Genomic DNA, 20,685 nt, shown 5'->3' with positions numbered 1-20,685 from the left:
AGGTGTGCATAAAAAAATCGTTATGGAAGATGTGCACAATTATTGGGTTAGGAATAGACAATTTTACAATTTATCTAAGTAGGAAAGCTCCCTGTCACAGAATTTGAGGCGAGACAGTACTTTACACATCCTGACTCCGGACAAGGGGGATGGTATGGTCCTGTTTCACACTGAGGACTATCTTAATGAAATAAACAGAAACCAAGTAAATATTTTATACAGTAGAATAGATTTGTATTTAGAAGAATACATGCTTACCCAGCGGATAAACCTAGGTACTTTTGAATTGTTAGTAAATAGCAACTCTATAATACTGGTTATGTTCGAAATAGCTAAGGTACACAAGTATTTTTAAACCTCCCTTCAGACCTATAGTTTTGGCAAATGGATCAAAAACTCACCCTTTAGCTATTTTGGTGGACAGAACTGTAAAACACATAGTAGAAAGATGTCCACATTTGTCAAAGACTCTTGGGAGTTCTTGACGCAATTGAAGCCTGTGCTGTGGTCTGATGAATTGGTATTTCTCACTATAGATGTTAGACTTATTTACTTGCATCCCTACGTTTGAGGGACTTGTTTTTTTTTTTTTGAGGAAACTTTGTATCCATGTTCTAATTTGAGCCACAATGAAGTTATCTTGACATGTGAATTAATGGCCATGGTCTTGGAAAATTTCCTTTATTTTGAAGGACAATACTTTCAACAAATCAGAGGTGTAACCGTGGGGGCAGCGTGTGCTCTGGTATATGCTAATATTGTATTACTAGGTTGGAAACTAAAAGTTCCAGTGTGAATTTTGGAAACACATTCAGTTATATACAAGATTCCTGGGTGATATATTCATTTTGTGGAAAGGGAGACAGGAAGACATTGCGCCCTTTATCGACTATCTGAATCATTCCACTAACTTCCTGGTATTTATACACCAGTGGGAATCCCTCCGGGATACGTTACTTGGACACTACAATTTCTCACAAATATGAATGGTTTAAGTCAAACATTTACAGAAAGGATACTTTTTGTAACTCTTATTTATATTTCACCAGCTGCCACCCCTTAATCCAGAAGAAGGATTTGATCAAAGGGCAGGCTATCTGTTTGGCCCGTATGATTTCCCATTTGGATGACCTTTGGGAAGAGCTAGTTAAACTAAGGGTTATGTTTTGTGAGAGGGGATACCCCTTTCCCATGATCGATTAAATCATTCGAGGGGTATGTTTTGAATGGGGTCACAGGTACAAACCCCTTCTTGGTGAGGATTTTCAGGGTAAGGTAAACAATCTAAGTAGTACTGGGGTTAACTACGAAAGAGTGTGCATTGTGCAGCATCCCCCTATGTTGGGAAAAGTCAAAAATATTTTAAGGAGAAACTGGAACATTTTCAAGGTCGATCCTGAAATGAGCAAAGTTATGGGTAACGACAATTTTTATCAACAAAACTGGCAGTAACGTTAAGATGTTACTGGAGAATAGGGTTAAAGTAAAGCAAAGTAAGGGAACCAGACCTTGTGGAAGCTGCAATCAATGCAGCTACATTATAAGAGATCAAAAAATGTTCCTAGGCAATAGGCCAGGTAGTAAGGTTATTTTTCAGAGGGGAAACTGCTGTACTACAAGGATAGTTTGTTTGGCAAGATGTGAGGATGCGGGGCATTCTATATTGGGAAGACAGAGAGGGCATTAAAGAACAGGATGCACAAACATACATATGAAGTCAAAAATAAAAAAAAGAAACTAATGCACTTTTAAAACACTCTGTGTGAAGTTTACTAAATGTATATTTGGGATCGTGGAACAAGTCATTGCCAACCCAAGAGGGGAAGACTGGAAAAATCTTTTGTGTAAGAGAGAACTTCAGTGGCTGCCCCCCCCCCTCCCCCAGACTTGAATGATTCTATATGTTTAATCTATACTTGGGCTGTAAAGCTTTAAGGAAGGATATAAAATAGGTAAAGGAATATATTAGCATTAATACACCTAACGTGTGTGTGTATGTATGTATGTATGTATGTATATATATATATATATATATATATATATATATTTATATAAAATGTGTGTGTGTGTGCATGTGTGTGTGTGTGTATATATATATATATATATATATATATATATATATATATGTATATATATATGTATATATATATATATATATATATATATATATATATATATATATATATATATATATATATGTATATATATATATATATATATATATATATATATATATATATATATATATATATATATATATATATATATATATAAATATAATGTGTGTGTGTGTATATGCATATATGTATCTTTATATATATATATATTTATATATATATATATATATATATATTTTTTTTTTTTTATTTTAAACTTCACACAACTCAAGTTAAGTTTTTCAACATTTTTTAATATATGTATTTTTTTAAATTGAACTGTAAAGGTCTTCTAAGAAACATAGATTGAATAATTAAATGGGGGATTTTCATTGGTTAATAAGGGGCTAATTGGGATTCGTTGTCTGTATTAAAAGACTTGGTGTGCTTGTTTTAATGTATTTTGATCAAGTCCCTATTGTGGTCCGGAACAAAAGCGCTCAATACGTAGTGTTACTTGTGAAGGTTCCTTTCATTAAACGTGGATATTGTGGATACTGTCATCAAGACACACTGTTTTTGTTATTTTGTTTTTTTCCTTGGTTTAGTGAACCGTTTTATTGCGCAGTAAATTTGCATTTGAGAGGATGCATACGTGCATTAAACTCAAGAATTTAAGTGGGGAGATTGAACTGCAATAAACCATAGTGAGTGCTGCTCTTGATGAAACATTGTTTCCATTAGCACATGTTTACATTTTTTTTCATTTTCTATTATTGTTCCCAAGACCCCTTCCTATTCCAAATGAATTATACAGTCACCTGTTCTGCCTATTGACATAGTCATTCATTTGCTGGTGCCTTATCACAAGTTACAGTGTTGGAGAGGTCCATTTTTTTCAGTGGATAATCACTTACATTGCAGGAGGGTCAGATTTATTTTTATTAGCTTATCTTACCCTTGAATGATATTCACACAAGCTCCTGCGGGCATGACCTTCGAATGTCTGCCTTGAAGGACACCATTGTTGTGATATGTAGAACCTATGGCTTTCTGCTAAGTTCTCTTTTCACCTTTGACCAATGAAGAAATGTAGGCAATCTGCTGTTGAACTTATCCCTAAAGGGTACCCAGTATACTACAGAGGACTGCATCAATGGGAACATAGGTAAGACTTCTGCCTTAACACCTCTGGTTGTTGTATGTGCATTTTTAAGTTTATTTCCCTTCAAATTTACCAGGTGTGCTGTGTTAGGATAGTGTTTTTTTTGTCTTTTAACTGGTACACGATTTTAAGTGTGTTATCCTGTGAACCTGTAGGCATTTCTCCACTGTTTGCAGAAGTCTTTGTTTTATTTTATCTCATAACTAAGTTGTATGTGGATTTTTATCATGAGCAAGACTTGACAAAAATTCTGTGATGTTTCTTTTATTGTAAATTGAGTAAGGCCGTACTATCGGTTGATAGTACAAGTTAATACCCTTGTAAATAACTGTGGTTCATTAAGTGGTATGTCTTCAAAGAGCTGTACAGTCTGTATAATATCTGCAGAAGTTCCAAGAATGTACAAGGACTCATTTTTTTATTTTTACAAAATGTACACTCTCTCAATGAAATAAAGCTTTATTTCTATATGACCATTGTTGTATATGCTTATTAATTAATTATTTTATTTTATTTTTTAACCAGGAAGTAGACCTTTTGGATATTAGTACCATTAGAGACACCAGAACAGGGAAATTTGCAAGACAGCCCAAGGTAAGACTTATTTTTAACTTCTATTTTACAGGTAGTTATGCATAGTAGGATATCTCTAAGAACCCAGTGGTGCTGCTTTCTACATTTTGGGCAGTGTATGCTCATAGTGAGAGGCATAACATCTAACTTTGCTTAATAGCTTAGAAGTTCTTTTTTTTCTTTTCCATCTTCCTTTTTTGTCTCTTGTGTTACAGCCTCCTTAGTGTGATCCACACTTGAGGAGCCTTCCTTTCAGAAGAGCCATATGTACAGAGGTCCTCAATTTCTCTATTTGTAAGCTGTCTAGGGTGAGAGGCAGTCACTGCTGAATGGGAAGGTCAAGTGAGGAGCTCATGTCTATTTTTTTCCTCTAGTTTTGATCCTTTCTTCCACTGATGTGCTGTGCTGATACCACCCAGGTGCGTGTGGTCTGGTACTAGAAGCCCCCCCCCCAATATATCAGTACGTCTTTCTTTACCTGCCCATCTACTTCAGTATCAGCTCTTTCATCATGTCACTGTTTTCACTACCAAGTGTTATGGAACAGCTGTAGCCCAGTGCTTCCTAAACCCTACCTCACATGTTGGCTCCGAGTACCCACACCATTGGTCACTTCAGTCATTATAGTGGGTTTATCGCTTTATTTGAGCAGTTTTTTTGTTACCTCAAGAGTTTTAAAGCTAGCAATTAGAATTTTATATTTGATTGAAACTGAGATTACATGCACACTTATGCTGTATTTGTGCCCTTTCTGCAGCTATTTATTTTTTATTTGATAAGTAGGAAGATGTGATAAGTGCCATTTCTAGCCACAAGCAGTGGTATCAATGTACAGAGACCAAAATACATTGCTTAAAGTATTTTTCAGTACGAGGTGGATTTCATTATGCTGGTATATATGTTTCATTAATTATACTTGTGACAGATATAAGCAAAAAAATATATTTCTAACATAGAAGGTAATAAAATGATGGATCAGTAAATTTGGATTACAGCAATAAGGTATATGAATGTAAAAATATGAAGCAAGGGATACTGTAAAATTAAGAAAATAGACAATTGTAAGATATTAAATATTTCTGAAATCAGCTGAAGTCAGGCAGGTAAGTGAACGAGTCTGTTATAAGACTTTTTTCAGCCATGAACAGAGTGATGCGGACAATTATAAAAGTGTTATGTTTTAGTAATGGCAAGAAAAATAGACTCCATGTAATGTAAAACCTCTCTCACCAAAGACATTTTCCGGGGTCATTACTCACCTGATCAGGATACGCTGCAGTGGAGGTGCTGGTGCCATACTCGACAGTGCTCTCAACTTGTCTGACTCCACTGTTAATGACCTGCATATGCATTTAGAGGAGTCAACCAGTAAGGCCACCACACAGGTTCCTTATTGATGGAAATCTGAATGGCCAGAGCAATCAGAGAGCAGCCAGATGCTCAAGTTATGGAATAGCAGTATTTGAATGTTACTCCAAAGTAGTTCAGCTAATTTCTGTTTGCAGCCATTTTAACTTGAAGTAGTAGTCCCAAGTAAGTGGCCAAAAGACTGAAAAGGCACAGTTGCCTAGAAATAGAGTGCAGGAGAACTAGAGATGGGTAACAATACTGGGCATGCATGTTCTCAATCTGCTACAAGCCACAGTAGGACATAATTCAGGAAATCCTAGTTAATGTAAGATGGTGCAGAGGGGAGGGTTGGTCCTTTTTTAATGAGAAACTATCCAGCTTTTGAGAACATTGTTGTAAGCCTGTTTTGGGGTATTTTGTATGAGCCCATAGATCTTATTCAATAAGATCTGGAATGCTTTTGAAATGTGACAGACAACATGTAAACTACATTCTTGTTGAAGTGAGACAGAGCTACAGACCCCCTCAACCATCATTTTTAAAATACTGTGTATGTAACATATGCAGTTAGGATGTTTCCATGTAATTATTTTTCTGTTTGCATGAATGTCATTTTTAAAAGTAGTGGCCTGTTGATGTTTAAACATCAAACAGAATCTTATTCAGAAGTAAGTGTTTTGTGATCACTTTTACTGAAATGTGCACAAACGATGGCTGTGTGACAGTGAAGTAAAGTTAACTGTTCAGCTTAGTAATGCATAGTGTGTTAATCTCACTGTGGAACATTCAAGCCTACCACACAAAAGTAGACAACATGCAGTGCTTTCGCTGTAGATTAGTAGCAGTAATGAACCTGTGGTATTCAGTGTCACAATTAAGCAGCTTAAATTTGAGAAAATTATTTTTTTTAAATGTGACAGCGACTCAGATCTCCAGGCCATTGTTCCGCATTTCAGCACTCAGGATTCAACTGTGTGCTGACAGATGTGAGTGAGTTTGAAGTACAGAACAGTTTTGCACAGAAATTCTGCTTTACTTAAGAGAATACCAAGAATGTTTAAGCAGGCACATTTGACAAAAAGTTGACACAAAAAACATCTTGATAAAGGTTAGGGAAAATGTGATTGATGAAATGTAAGGAAGTGTTATAGCTGAAATAGCAAAGGTTAGACTGCAAGACCAAGCTTTAAGGAATGCTAAAATTAATTTTCAATACTGCCAAGTGTAATCACAAGTTTTTACCATAATCATTCTATCCCAGATACAAATGGAAGACTGTGGATATAGGGCCTCTCTAAACATCCAGAGGCCTTGACAAGGTCAGTAGACACGTCTAGCTAACTCGCCATTTTGCATGTTCAAAAGATTCTGCTGTGGACAGACAGCTTAATAAAAAGCATTCCATTCTAACACACTTAATCAGTGTTAGTAGTGTCTGTGGCACAACAGGTAGTACTCTTGCCTTTGGTGCAGAAGGCTGTGGATTTTATTCCTGCACCAGGATCAGTTGCTAATACTGCATTGCATAAGGGGACTGCTGCACTCCTGAGTGTGTCATCCTTTGGATGAGAGGTTAAACAGAGGGCCCATCTTCTTTAGTTGGTGGTAGTTCAGGTGGCTGTAAAATATCCCACAGCACCTATCAAAAAGTTAAGGGTCCTTTATTTATATACAAAAAAAGTCTTATTTACAACATATTTACAGATATTTGTAAATGTACAAATATATTTACACATTCATAATTTCCTTTACAGTTGTACTAAATATGCATCCATATTAGACCCCCCCACACCATTCCCCATAACCACATCTGATTTTACCTAATATTGTTGCTAAAATCCATTTACCATTAAATATAATTTCATTTATTCTTTCATTCCATATAACCCATATGACATAAAATAACTGATCTATTCTTTTAACATATTCTTTAATTCTGTTCTTATAATATCCATATTAATGATATTCATGTTTGTTTTATGCACTTCTTTTAGATCATTGAAAAAAAATCTTGTTCACAGTTTTCCCCATAATTCTTTTACTCTTACCTTATAAAAAACGCATATTCTGTAGTTGGTTGTTCTTGACAATGTAAACGTACGCTATCACTTTTCTTTTTATATGGCATATTTCCTTTTACTGGTGATTTATCTATTACCAGCCTCCACAAAAAAAATCTTGACATCCTACTTTCTGAAAATACCATTTGCTTCCTAGTTATATCTCTTTAATTTTTTTCATCTGCTAGATTTTCCCATGGTTTTACGTAGTAATGTTTATTACATTCTTATACCATAATTTTCTGTCTTTTTCTATGTCATCAATTTTTATTTTCCACAAAAATATTTTTTCTGGTTAACCTTTTATTTTATCTATGCACTCTTTTTCTGTTTTACTCTCTTTTTTTTCCATAACCCCAAATTTATCATACTTATATTTGTACAATTTTACTACTTTCATTTTTTTCATTTGTCTACTTTAACACTTTGTACCAATTTAATTGAAGCAACATTTAACACTGGTTTAATTAACCATAAACTTCCTTCATCTTTATCTACATACAAAACTCATCTTTTTACTGGGCTCAATCTAGAATCCAATATAAATGAAAGTAATTGTCTGCAATAATTCCTTTTCAAATACTGTTAGTAGCATAAATATACTTTCTAATTATGCTGCGTTTCCCATCAGTACTGAATTTATCAAAGAAACATTTTTTTCTGAATGATAATAGATATATTCTCCAGAAAAGACAAGGTTGCTTCATTTCTTCTGTTGTGTTTTCCCATTGAGTTCCACTTGCATCTTTATTCCCAAATTTTATACCCAACACGAAATGTCATTAATTGTAAAGTATATACCTCCTGTCTTTACTACATCACCTAAACTTTTATTTTTCTCTTTATTTAAAGCCATTCCTATCACCTCCAGACATTCCTTTGTATAAATTATTACTTATCTTATCCAAATTTTATTTTTGCAGTCATAATGTCATTTGAATATGTTAACAGAACTGGCAGTCTTCATCCTTCTGGTGTTATATAACCCACTTCCTTCATTTTGTAATTGATTTTTACATACTGTCGCATCCTTAACTAATGCAAAGAGTATACATTAAGCATCCTTGTCTTACACCACTCTTCATATGTACCTCTTGGCTTAACCAACCATTTACAAGTATTTTTACTTTATGCATAATTTTCTCCCTTGTATTACATTCTTTCATTATTACCTATAAGGTTTCATGCTCTATTATATCAAATGCCTTATTAAAGGTCTCTTATGATTTTTGCTGTTTTATTCATATCATTTACAATTTCTCTAACTATTGCTAATAATTCTTGTCACCCCTTCCCTTTTATACTATATATACTGTCTTCCATAATATTTTCCATTTTCGTTTCAAATCTGTTTTGTACTATTTTCGTAAAGATCTTCTCATTAATATTCAGTGCTATTTGTCATAAGTTTAATTGTCTTCTTTCTTCCTTCCACAATTAAAGTATCCCAGTACATAATTCTTTATATATAAAACCTTCATTTATCCATTCATTCAAAGTCTTTACAAAATATTTTTTGCCAATCCCCTATTCCATCTGAGCCTGCAGCAGACTCTATATTCACTTGTCCTAATAATTTATCTAGCTCATTTAAAGAAATCTCCTTTTCCAACTCTTTATTCTCTTTTAACTTTTTTACTTTGCATGTTTTTTCTCTACCTTCATTTTTTTTAATCATTTCTTGCACATATTATACTACACTCTTCATAGCCTTTCCCGAGTTCAGTTTCTCCTTTTACATTTTTTTATTTCTCATTATACTACTATCTTCTTTTACTAATCTGCTTTAGTAACCCAATATTTCTGTTTCCTTTTTAAAAAAAACTGTTTATATAAAAATTCTTGTTTTATTTCCTTTTCTTTCATTTAATTTTTTTCTTTGTCAAAGTACTTTCATAATGTTCTAAATCTTGCAGTGCATTATTTTTTATATTTTTCTTTCTCTATTTTTCTCACATCATATTGCCATTGTAAGAATGTTTATATTTTTTCTTAAATATCATTCACCATTCAGACTGATTTTTATAATGTTCTCATAGTAATTTGATCTTTCCAGAACTGCATTACTAATTGCTTTCCTTCTCCATTCCATACTGTCTCATTTATCCCGTTTATTCCTTTGCCTATTTTTATATACTCCTTGTTTTCATTTGTCTCTGGCCATATTACAAGATGATCAGAACATCCTATTTTAACTACCTCCAAGTCTCCTATAACTAAACATTCTGATACTATAAAATTATCTATTTCATCTCTATACATACCCCTTTTGTAACTCCATGAATTTTTGTCCCAAAGTTTTAACTTACTACGTCTTGTAACTTCTAACATTTTTCTTGTATGCTTTCCTTTCTTTTTATGCTCACCTCTTAAATCACGGTTGGTCTATTATTATTATAATAATGATATTTATCATGGGTCTATATTAATTGAACTTTCAAAAGTTCGACTGTCATATAGTAGACACCATACGATCGAACTTTTAAAAGTTCGATAACCTAATAAAAAAAAAAAACTACAGAAATAACCTACCTGAATGTTTTCAACAAGGGGGCAAGCCCCCACACCCCCCACTCTTTAAGTATGCCAAGTCCAAGATCGCACTACAGTGCAGAAAAGGGAAATCTTCCCATTCCATGCTGTACGGAGATCTCTGTTAAAACGTTCTAACTTCCAAAAATTCGATCATGTGGTGTCGACAATATGTATAGACCCTTTATCACTACATGGTCTAAAATCTGATGAAATAAGATTTCCCTTTCTTTACAATTAGTCTAAGCATATAATGTTATAATTCTATGTACTTGTTTTCTCCTTTTTAAATCTGCAATGGTTAATTTCTGTTAAAATTACTTTGAATGTATTTACTGTATTTCTGCAGAATATGGCTATTCCAGAACATCTGTAATTTCCTAAATTCTAGATTATCTTTCCTATGTGTTTGTAATCGTTCGTCCTTTGTTAATTTTGTGTCCTCTAATATTATTATATCAGTATCACATGCATTACACTACTCCAAAATCACTTTTCTTACTATATTCTTAATACTATTCACATTTACGGAAAGCACTCTAACATTTAATGTTCCCTTTTCCTTAGCTTCATGGTTTCATAAGTTCATAGGTAATTGCTAGATTAGTTGCCTTGATAAGCCATTCTAAACCTAGCCAATTTCCCTCCCAAAGGTGAGAATCAAACATTGTACCTTTTACCTGTGAGTCAAACACCTTAACTATTATACAATCCCAATCATTAGCTGTATATATTCTTTTTCATCCATTTCATTTAGTTTATACTTATCCCTTTAAATTTTCTTTTCCTGTCTTTACTACCTCTCAATTTGTCTTCATTATTTCAGAATATTCTTCTATGTCCTCTTTATTTTTACATCTAATTTTTCTTCTATTTCTAAAATTTCTTTTTGCATTTTCTTCTTTTTTCCCTTACTCTTATTTTCATTTTTGCAGTCCATATATAAATGACCAGTTTTGTTAAATTTATATTTAAATTCATATTTTTGCATCATGTCCCATTTCCTCAGAAATATAACAGTTACTAATTAAATGTCCTTTTCCACACACAAATGTTTGGGATTTCCTCAGTATTTTACAACAGCCATATTCCCCTCTACATTATCATGCTTGGTATATGTATAATTTTTTTTTCTTTCTATTTAAACACAATATCACAACCCGATCCACCAGTCCATAAGCTCCTTTTATGATGAACTATTGCAATGTCCAGTATTACTATACATAATGTTTTCAAATGTCCTTTCAGCATCTCTCTCTTAATTTAATTTCCTTTTTTGTTTCCCTGTTAAATGCTTTTATCACATAAAGATTCCATGGGTTACTGTCCTTCGTTTTTTTTTTTTTTTCATATTCTCCAAGAAAACTTTCCATTGAAACAGTCTCCAATATAATGTCACAAAATGTCTCTTTGTTAACCAGAATAAATGCTCTTACCTCATGTGATTTTACACCCAACGAAGCTATTAAATTGTCTTACACTTCATATCTGTCCATTTCTTTGTCATCTTTACTTTGAATCCTTACCACGTAGTTCTGTTTTTCATTTTATTCTGCCTTCTTTTCTTACTCTCCTTTTGCCTTCTTTTACTTTTTTTTGCATGTTTTCTTTTCCATCTAACCACTATTCTTCGGGATTGTCTCTGCAGCCTTCTTTTGTATTTTCTCCTTAATGTCCCTCTTCATTTTCAGGCTCACTCTGCATCACCATTTCTTTAATTAAATCATCCCACAACCCTCCCAACTGGAGGGTGATAATTACACATCCTTAATTTGCCGATTCATCTCCAGCAAACAGATTTCTTTGAAACATCTCCTCAGAATCCTGCACACATTCTCAGGTCTCAGTATTTGCTTTCTCCTCCATTTCTTTCACGACTCTATATCATCATACCTTTCCAGTTGCTCTCTTATTTCTCCGGAATACTTTTGCGGCTGGAATGGAAACAGGAAGTGCCCCTGCAAAATGGATCCCACTTGCAACAATGAAAAGAGGGATGTTCCCTGATGCCTTGGTCAAATTTCCACTAGTACTATACCACAACTATTTTCTCCTGAAAAGAGGGTACTTGCCTAGTGGAACTAACCTTGGTCAACAGATGATAAATAAAATTTATCCACTAAATTATGAAAATAAATTTAACATTAAAATAGCTTTTCTAATGGGAAGGACACACAAATCCCAGGATTACATAAGCTGCTCCTGGGTCAAAGTAACTTGAAGACAAATGAAATCTCAAAAATGTGTCACTTATGCGCCCCCCCCCCCCCCCAAAAAAAAAAAAAATTAGAATGGGCTTAAGATGCCATCCTTTTTGCAGTCTGTGATTAGTCAATGATTTGATTCCCTTGGGTAGAAATTCCTGAGGATGGCTGGATGGCATTTCAAATGCAGCTGGCTGTATCAAGTAAATACTAGTTGATATCTAAGAGAGTGTACATTGAGATAATCATGTAATCATTCAGCCACAGTTGTTTTAAGAATTTTTGCCATACTGTATAACATAGAACCTGGTTGGACTTCAGGTACAGTGTTGTCTTGTTTGCCTTTAAGTGCAACACAGCCACATGTTCCTTCTGGATAGGTGGGGCCATGTGATGCAATAATGAGAACATGAATGTAAAGGTAGTGGTTTAATATAATCTGTTTCTAATTGTAGGAATGACTTGTTAGAGTATCCCTTCTTAATGGGGAGTAAGGTTTTTCCTTGTTTGTGTAATCCTTGTAAAGTAAAAGTGAGGATGTTCATGTGTTGAGCAATGCTGTGAATGTCAGCTGCTCATTTCCCCTCTCTTCTTTTTGCCCAGAAGTTTTCTGGTTAGTTTGCTGTGCTTGCTGTCCACAAAAGAGAGAGACTTTACACATTTTGACCATTTCATAGTGAGCATCTGTACAGAATGAATTTGTGTTTCTGTAGAAGACAGAGTTGTTTAGGTTTTGTAACCAGTGCATCAGATGATTCTGTAACCTTGTATCTGATGTCAGTCTTCATTCATTCTTGGCAGATGGGTTCGGTTCCAACCTCTCGGAACGGACTTGACCGTTATATATAGCTCGTGCCAGCCAAAAACTCTCGAGCTCAGGCTTTACCCACAATCACCCTCTTCCCATTACCTCAGCTCTCATTTGCTGCTCTGAAAATTGGACGCATCAGCCGATACGCTCAGCTATATGCTTTATTTTTTTTGTACTTCGTGCCTCTTTCTAGCAATTTTGCCAACTAGCTTCTTGTATTTCTTCTCTGATAGCTCACTATTCCTTTTGTGAATGTTTAACTGTTTTCTACCCACCCTCGATTATCCAGAAGAATCAGTCACCGATGAAACACATTACAATGAAGGGGAAGGTTCCCCCGGTCACCCTCTGAAGAGGTCTTCTTTGGAGACATCCTGGAAATACTGAAACAGAGGTGTAATTGGAAGCCCTCAAACCCATTCTCTGAGGAATCAGTGTTCTTGCAAGCTTTTCCCGCCCACCCATCTACTTCTTGGGTGACCCCACTTGTGGACGATCTAAGTACACTGATTGTTCAGCAGGCATGGAAGACTCCTGATTCCATAGAGCCCATTCCCCGAAGGCCAGATAAAATTTTAAAAGCCCCAGAGGATTAGCCCCATTAGTCAATGGGTCTAGCAGTAGATGCCATGGTGGTGGCAGTGGCCACCAAGAAAGAACTTGCCGAGGAGGGTTCTACTGTCCACCCTCCTAACTGAGAAATTAGGACGGTGGACAGATTTGGGAAGCAAATTTTTGACCTTTGCTATTGGGTCCTTGAACTTCTTGGCACATTTTACTAGACTCCAAAGGAATCTGATCACTGAGCTTTCAGACACCATTGCAGGAGCTATATCTGACGAGGTATGTCTAAGGCAGCAGGTACAGGTATTGCCATAAGGTGACACTCCTGGATGCACTTGTGTGACTTCATGGAACCCTTTGTTTTCCTTCGTCAGTGCTCCAGTTGATGCATTCCCTTTGTTTGGCCCAAAAGTTAGATACACTGGCCAGTTGTGAGATTCTGCTGTGGGCATTCGTCTTTCTAGTCCTCAATGATCCTATTCAAGGAATCAGAGGAGTGGGAAAATGTTGTTCAGAAAATTCCAAGGGACTTCTTTTGACATGTGTTGAGTACTCCCCCGCCACGCCCCCCCCGGGGGGCATAGGAGGGAACTGTACTGGAAGACATCTTCCCCATGATGGGTGGGGGTCCATGTAATCAGGGCACCAGAGATTCCTTATCTGGACAACCCTACCTGTGCTCCTGAATGGAGGCCAGATTGCGTACCTTAGGAAGCAGTCAGGGGAAGATTTTCACTGCACCAATCTGCCTGGCTTACGATAACTTCAGATACCTGGGTGCAGAAAATTATAACCAGAGGTTATTATATTCCATTCAGTCTTTTTCCAAGTCTTCAAAAGCGATTCCCCAATATTCTACCCAGTCAGAGGGATCTAGCAGCAGTAGAAATCAAAAAGCTGCTTCTAAAAAGTCATCCAAGAGGTCCCACCAGATCAAATAGGATCTGGATTCTTTTTAGTGCCAAAAAAGACAAGGGACTGTAGACCAATTCTGGATCTCAGCCTATTGAACAAATTTGTACAACAGACAAAATTCCAGATGGTCATGATTCAGTTAATCTTTCCCTTTCTGGAGAAGGACGATTGGATGTGCTCTACAGATCTTCAGGATGTGTATTACCACATAAAGATGGGCAAGTGCTCCAGAAGGTATCTCCACTTCTGGCTAAGACCCAGTTATTAGCAGTTTTGAGCACTGTCCTTTGGTCTCACCACAGCCCCCAGGATGTTCACCAAATGCATGGCAGTCTTAACAGCTCACTTGACACTGCAAGGATTCCGAGTGTTTCCATATCTAGATGACTGGGTCCTCACTGCACCCGCCAGGCATCTACTGCTTTACACCACAAGCTTCGTGCTACACCTCTCAAAGACTCTAGGCATTTCATTAAACAAGGAGAAGTAACAGTTGACACAAGATCTAGAGTTCATAGGAGCAAGACTGAATACAGTTTCTTGTGTAGCCTCCCTTCCCCTCCACAGGCCACTGAAGCTGAGGTCAAAAGGTCAAGTGATCATTTCCCAAAACAAAGTTCCTTCTGCCTAGTACTGCAACTTTGGGGTCCATAGCAGCAAGTATAACCTTAGTACCCCCAGCAAGATATCACATGAGGCTGCTTCAGTGGCTCTTAGTGTCACAATGGTTGATTCTAATGCATCTGTTGTCCTACCTTATCTTGATGATAAATTGCTGCAAAAAGGATTTATCTTGGTGGATGAAGCCAGAAGAAAATCTATGGGGTTGCACCTTTTCTCCCCCTCTGCCCAAAGCCATAGTGACCACGGGCGCTTCCCAGATCTGGGGGTGGGGGAGGCATTATCTGGGGAGGATTGTCCAAGCAACTTGGTTCCTGCAAGAGGCCAACTAGCATATCAATGATCTAGAATTGAAGGCAGTGCTTTTAGTGTTGCAAGCATTCTAGTCTGCCCTTCCTTCTGGGACAATTTTAATCCAGTCAGATAGCATGTTGGTAGTGTGGTATAGCAACGAACAAGGAGGAAACGGATCCTACACACTTTGTCAGGAAGCCCTAAGAACTTGGTAGTGGGCTGTTGCTTCCAACTACTTTCTGGTAACAATGCATGTTCTGGGGAAATCCAACATGATTGTGGACAAGTTGAGCAGATGTTTCCTGCTGCCTCACAAGTGGTCTCTCGACCACAACATAGCGATGAAGATTTTTCGTCTGTGCCAGCCATGCTGCAATCTGTTCGCTTCACTGATCAGCAACAAATAAAGGAGCTACTTTACCCTAATTCCCCCTCATGGGGAGTCCCTGAAAGACCCACTTCTCCTCAGTTGGCCCCCGGGACAACTTTATGCCATTCACCCTATTCCACTAATTCCCCAGTTTTTGAGGAAGGCCCAAAGGTTGAGAAGCAAGATAATTCTCCTTGCACCCTATTGGCCGGACCAAGTCTGGTTCCCCTTTCTTTGGCCTCATCTGGTTAACCACCCTTGGATTCTGGATTTGGCTCCAGACCTGTTATCTCACCCTCAGCTTGGTGCATCCTAGTCTGCAAAATCTCAGTCTGACAGCTTGGTATCTCCAATTCCGATAATTACCAGGCAGAATAACTTGTCCTCTTCAGTACAACGGATTCTTCTGGCTTCCCATAAATCGTCCACTAGAGAGTTTACCAAAGCAAATGGAAAAGATTTTCGATTTGGGCCTGCTTGAACAACATAGATCCCTTCTCAGCACCAGTTGATAAGGTCCTGGAATATTTAGTTACCTTATTTGAATCGGGAGCCTCTACTTCCACAATTAAAATTCATTTAGCTATTGTTTGAAATTTTCATGACTGACTTGATGACCATTCCTTGATGTCTCATAATTTGTGCAAAATCTTTCTTAAAAGTGAGTTGCATTTAACCCCCCCCCCCATTCAAAGACCCTGTAGCGCCATGTGATCTGATCTTAGTCTTACAAACTCTAGTTCGACAGCCATTTGAGCCACCAGCTACTTGGGACCTCAGGTTTTTGTCTTGAAAAACCTTCTTCCTGGTGCTATCACATCTACCAGGAGAATTTCCAAATTGCAAGCAATGTGTGAAGCATCCTTACATCATTTTTCACAAGGGGGGAGGGTCGTTAATTACCAACCCATCCTTCCTCCCTAAAGTGATGTCAGAATCTAATATTAACCAGTCTATAGACTTGCCAGTCTTCTTTCCAAATTTTTCAGATGAAGGAGAATACTGCTTACACTTGCTGGACGTCCACAGACAATTACATTTTTACCTGGACAGAACAAAATCCTGTAGAAAATAGGACCAATTATTTGTATCCTTTTCAGGACTCGGATTGGGAAAACTGGAAAGTTACCTTATCAAGATGACTTAAAGATTGTGTTACCTTTGTCTACAGTAGGAATAAACTCAAACCATCTGCTCTGGTTAGAGCGCATTCCACCAGATCTGTTTCCACTTCAGCTATATTTCATTCCAAGGCCTTCGTGGAAGAAATATGTGAAGCTGCAACATGTACTACTACTCATACCTTTATCACTTATTACAAATTAGATATGGTCTCCAGGGGAGGAGCATCCTTTGGCTCTATGGTACTCAGGAATATCCTTCCTTAAGGCCGCTGAGGACATAAAGTAGCTGGGGACTCTGTCCCTTTTGTCAAAAATGAATGAAGACTGACAATATCAGATAAAGAAGTTATGTCCTTCCATAAACTCCATCTCTGTTGTTGATCTTTATTCATTCTTGACATCCCACCCTCCTGCCCCCTCCAAGAGACTTCTGGAGGATCAGACTTAGGCCTGGGATGTTACAGGGTTATACCTTAGACAGGGCCAATGTATTCTCTCTGCTTCACTGCAAACTTGATCTGGGGTAATGGGAAAAGGGGTATTGTGGGTAGAGCCTTAACTCAAGTTTTTGGCTGGCGGTATGTGTAATGGCCGTGTCGGATCCAAGAGGTTGGAACCGAACCCATCTGTCAAGAATGAATAAAGATAGACAACACAGATGGAACTTTAAGGTAAGGACGTCACTTATTTTTATGTGATTGAGTTCAGAAATAAAGCATTTGTGATTTCCTTCCCTGAACCTTCTGAGGGGTAAGTGAAAACCGTTTGTCTTGATTAAATAACATTTTTTTTTGTTGTCCATATAATCTTTCTGCAAACAACTGACCAATTCGCTCCTTGAGCTCATTCATTCCTCAGGGGAGGCTTGAATCAGGTGGTCAAGATTGGGCCAGTCTGCAGATCCTGTGGACTGTGCAAACCCCACCTCTTTGGCAGCCTTTAAGCTTCTGGATAGCTGCCTTGGGACATGGGGTGCTGGTAGAGCTTTATCCCACTGCCTGGGGGGGGGGGGGGGTAGGCCTATCCTGATAAAATCTTTGTATTTAGAAGGCAAATCTTGTGATAGCAGCTGAATCCAGGAAATTCTAGCTTAGATGATGATGTTAATATTAGTCTTATGCGATTCACTTTAATTACCTGATGTGAACATGGCTGCCAGAGTTCTATTATGGCTGCCATGCCCAAGAAGGGTGACTGCAGAGAAATCATTGACTGAGTAAGAGTGGATCAAAAAACTGATTTATGTCTCTTCTGTTCACTATTATGACGTCTAGGAAGATATTGTCAGCAGGTAAGCAAGTGGGCCTGGTTCATGACTGTCCAGTAAACTTCCTACCAAGTAAATTCATTAGAGGCCGCAAACTGTACCACACTAGAAAGGATGGCAGAAAACCATTTTACGAAGTATGCATCTGTTTTGTTTGGCTTGCTACGTTGAAGTTTGTCAATTTATTTTATTTATTTATTTACATTTGTTTACCAGGAAAGTCTGCATGGACACAGATCCTTTTTCAGCAGATGCCTGGGGAGAAAAGCTCCACATCGTGTACATGATAAATAGAGATAGAAAGTTGCAGCAATAGTAAGCAGCATTACAGGTTGTTGGCTTTAATACAATAACAAAATATTGATTATCAACAGTATATACAGTAAATGTTGCAAGTTAAGATAGTTTCCTATTGTTTATAATAATAGTAACAAAGTTGTCAGACAAGATTTTAAAGTATGTAAAGACAACTAGCTAATTTTGACCGTTGTTAGTAGTGGCGGTAGTATAGTTGGGTTAAGAGTCTAGGTGGGGGAAGGTAAGGGTGGTCAAGGAACTTTGGAGTAGGTAGAGGTGGAAGTTAGCAGTCTGCATGGCTGTTACTGTTTGTGCAGATATCCAGATTTTTCTAGCTTCTGAAATGCAGTGCACTGCAGTTTTCAGTTTATTTTGTAATCTGCACATTGCATCTGACAATTTGGGTAGCTTACGTTTAGCATCAGGAAATGAGTACAACACGAGTGCCAGCATTCTTAACAGAAAAAAAAACAGACTCTGGTTTCCTAGTTTATTTTCAGGACTGATTGTTGTATCTACAAGTACATCTGATTGCATTCTGTAATGTGACTTAGTACCTTTTTCCTAGAGTGAGCAGTCTAACTTCTTGCTGTTTGTTTATACAGGAAATCCACACGGGGGCAGCAAAGGCCCTTGCAATGCTGTATTTTGTCTACAACAGTGTAGTGTGAAAGATGTATTAGTGCTAAATAGAAATGTTAGGTAGTCCGATCTCACCTTCATTTTTACATATGGGTCCGGAGTCGATCCTCGGCTCTGACCCAGCTGATTTACAAGCTGGAAGACTTCTGGTTGGCTCGTGGCTATGCAGGTATCCCATGGTGCACCAGTACAATCTCCAGATCTCGTTTGCCGTGTCGACGAGTTCGGTTGTGCTTCTCTTGGCTCTGCCGAAGTTTTTTTCAATTTCTTTTTATTCTATATCGTATAGAACCTTTATTGTATATTTAGTGTTGCTAATATATTAGGCAGTTGTATTTCTTGCCCTTTTTGAATGCAACTTAGTTTACTAATGGTTATTGGTATCCTGTGTGCCAGTTAGTTTTAGGTGCCATTGCGCATTTTTTGATTATTGGGTAGAGTTTTTGGTGGTTTTCCGCTCTTAGTCAGCAGGGGCTATTGTTGTCTTTTCTGTTGTTATTCTGACCTTTTTTGGTCACCGTTGGCAGTTAGTTTCTGCTATATTGAGATTGTTTGTTTTTGGCGGGGATCCGCTTGTGAATTTACTCTGATTGCAGCCTCCTCTAGTATACTACCTATTAGAAATATAGAAATATAGAAATTTATTGTCATTTACGGTTTCTCTTGTGTGAGTGGGCTTTCCTTTCTGGTCTGTTTAAATTAGAAGACCTAGCTTTCTCTACACCAGGCTAGGCCCGTTTAAGTTAGAGGACCTAGTCCTCATGTAACTCCTTTAGAAGACCTAGCTTTCTCTACACCGGCCTAGGCCCATGTAAGTTAGAGGACCTAGTCCTCGTGTAACTCCTCCTTAGGGCTAGGCCCGTTTTAGTTAGAGGACCTAGTCTTCCTTTTTTTTCTTTCAATCTCTCTGGGTTTTGTGTGTGTAATATGGCTAAGGAAAATAAGGACCATAAACCCTCAGGGTTCAAAAAGTGCATGAAATGCTCCCAAAAGATGTCCTTAACGGATGGCCACAGTAGCTGTGTCTACTGCCTAGGAGCCATCCACCTGCAGGAATCGGGCTTGTTCTGCCATGCTTTCTCTCCAGGAGTGTTACAGGAGACAAAGAACAAACTCATACTCAAGGGTCTATTGAAACCAGCACTATCCAGTTCTTCGGCTTCCTCTAAGTCTGGGAAATCAAAATCCTCAAAAAGGCCTTCTCTGGCACCGGCTGGTGTCTCGGAGCCACCTCCTAAACAGTTTCAAGTCTGCCTCCTCAGCCTTTGGAGCCGAAGGAGCGCATCATGGTGGTGTCAGTCGGTTACAGGGGTTTCGGAACCGATCTCTGAACCTATTGATACAGCAGTTGACTCTGCTACTCGGAGCCGGTCTGTAAGCTCCCTTGTTGGTATTGTCGACCGCCCCTGCCTCTAGGGCAACGTCTGCCATTTTCTCGTCCTCTGCCTCTGAAGGAGGATTCACCCTGCATGTCCGGTTTCCGTAAGAATTAAGTCTCCAGTGCCCCCCAGGTCATGGTCCCCTACTATGTCTTCCAGGAGCCTTTCAGAAGAAGATGTGGAGAGGGTAGTGCTGAGACTCCTGAAGTCATCTGCCTTACCAAAAGTATTGTTGGCTCCGACCCAGTCTGCTCTGGAGCCACTTGGCCCAGCTTTGTCCTTGTCTGCTATTCCTCCTCCGAGCCATACTGGCCTTTCGGCGCTGGAGTGCTTGGTGCCAATGGGGGAAATGCCGGCTCCAGCTCACTTTGTTGCTGCATTGGAGCCAGGTTCAGCTTCGACATGCTTGGTGCCGAAGCTC

The 20,685-nt window shown here is 37.9% G+C and overlaps 1 protein-coding gene across 2 annotated transcripts in view; it reads left to right on the top strand.

Moving 5' to 3' along the window:
* The window catches only part of PLCB3 (phospholipase C beta 3), a 2,354,563-nt gene that overhangs the window by 1,220,230 nt on the left and 1,113,648 nt on the right, over positions 1 to 20,685 (top strand). For both annotated transcript variants that reach the window (XM_044075790.1, XM_044075791.1), the window contains exon 3: positions 3,787 to 3,855. In XM_044075790.1, the coding sequence (XP_043931725.1) occupies positions 3,787 to 3,855 (69 nt within the window). The remainder of the gene's footprint in view (positions 1 to 3,786; positions 3,856 to 20,685) is intronic.

This window comes from Protopterus annectens, chromosome 6.part1, assembly GCF_019279795.1.
Source record: "Protopterus annectens isolate FY-2018-M chromosome 6.part1, PAN1.0, whole genome shotgun sequence".
Lineage (NCBI taxonomy): Eukaryota > Metazoa > Chordata > Ceratodontiformes > Protopteridae > Protopterus > Protopterus annectens.
This window is presented reverse-complemented; position numbering and strand designations above follow the sequence as displayed.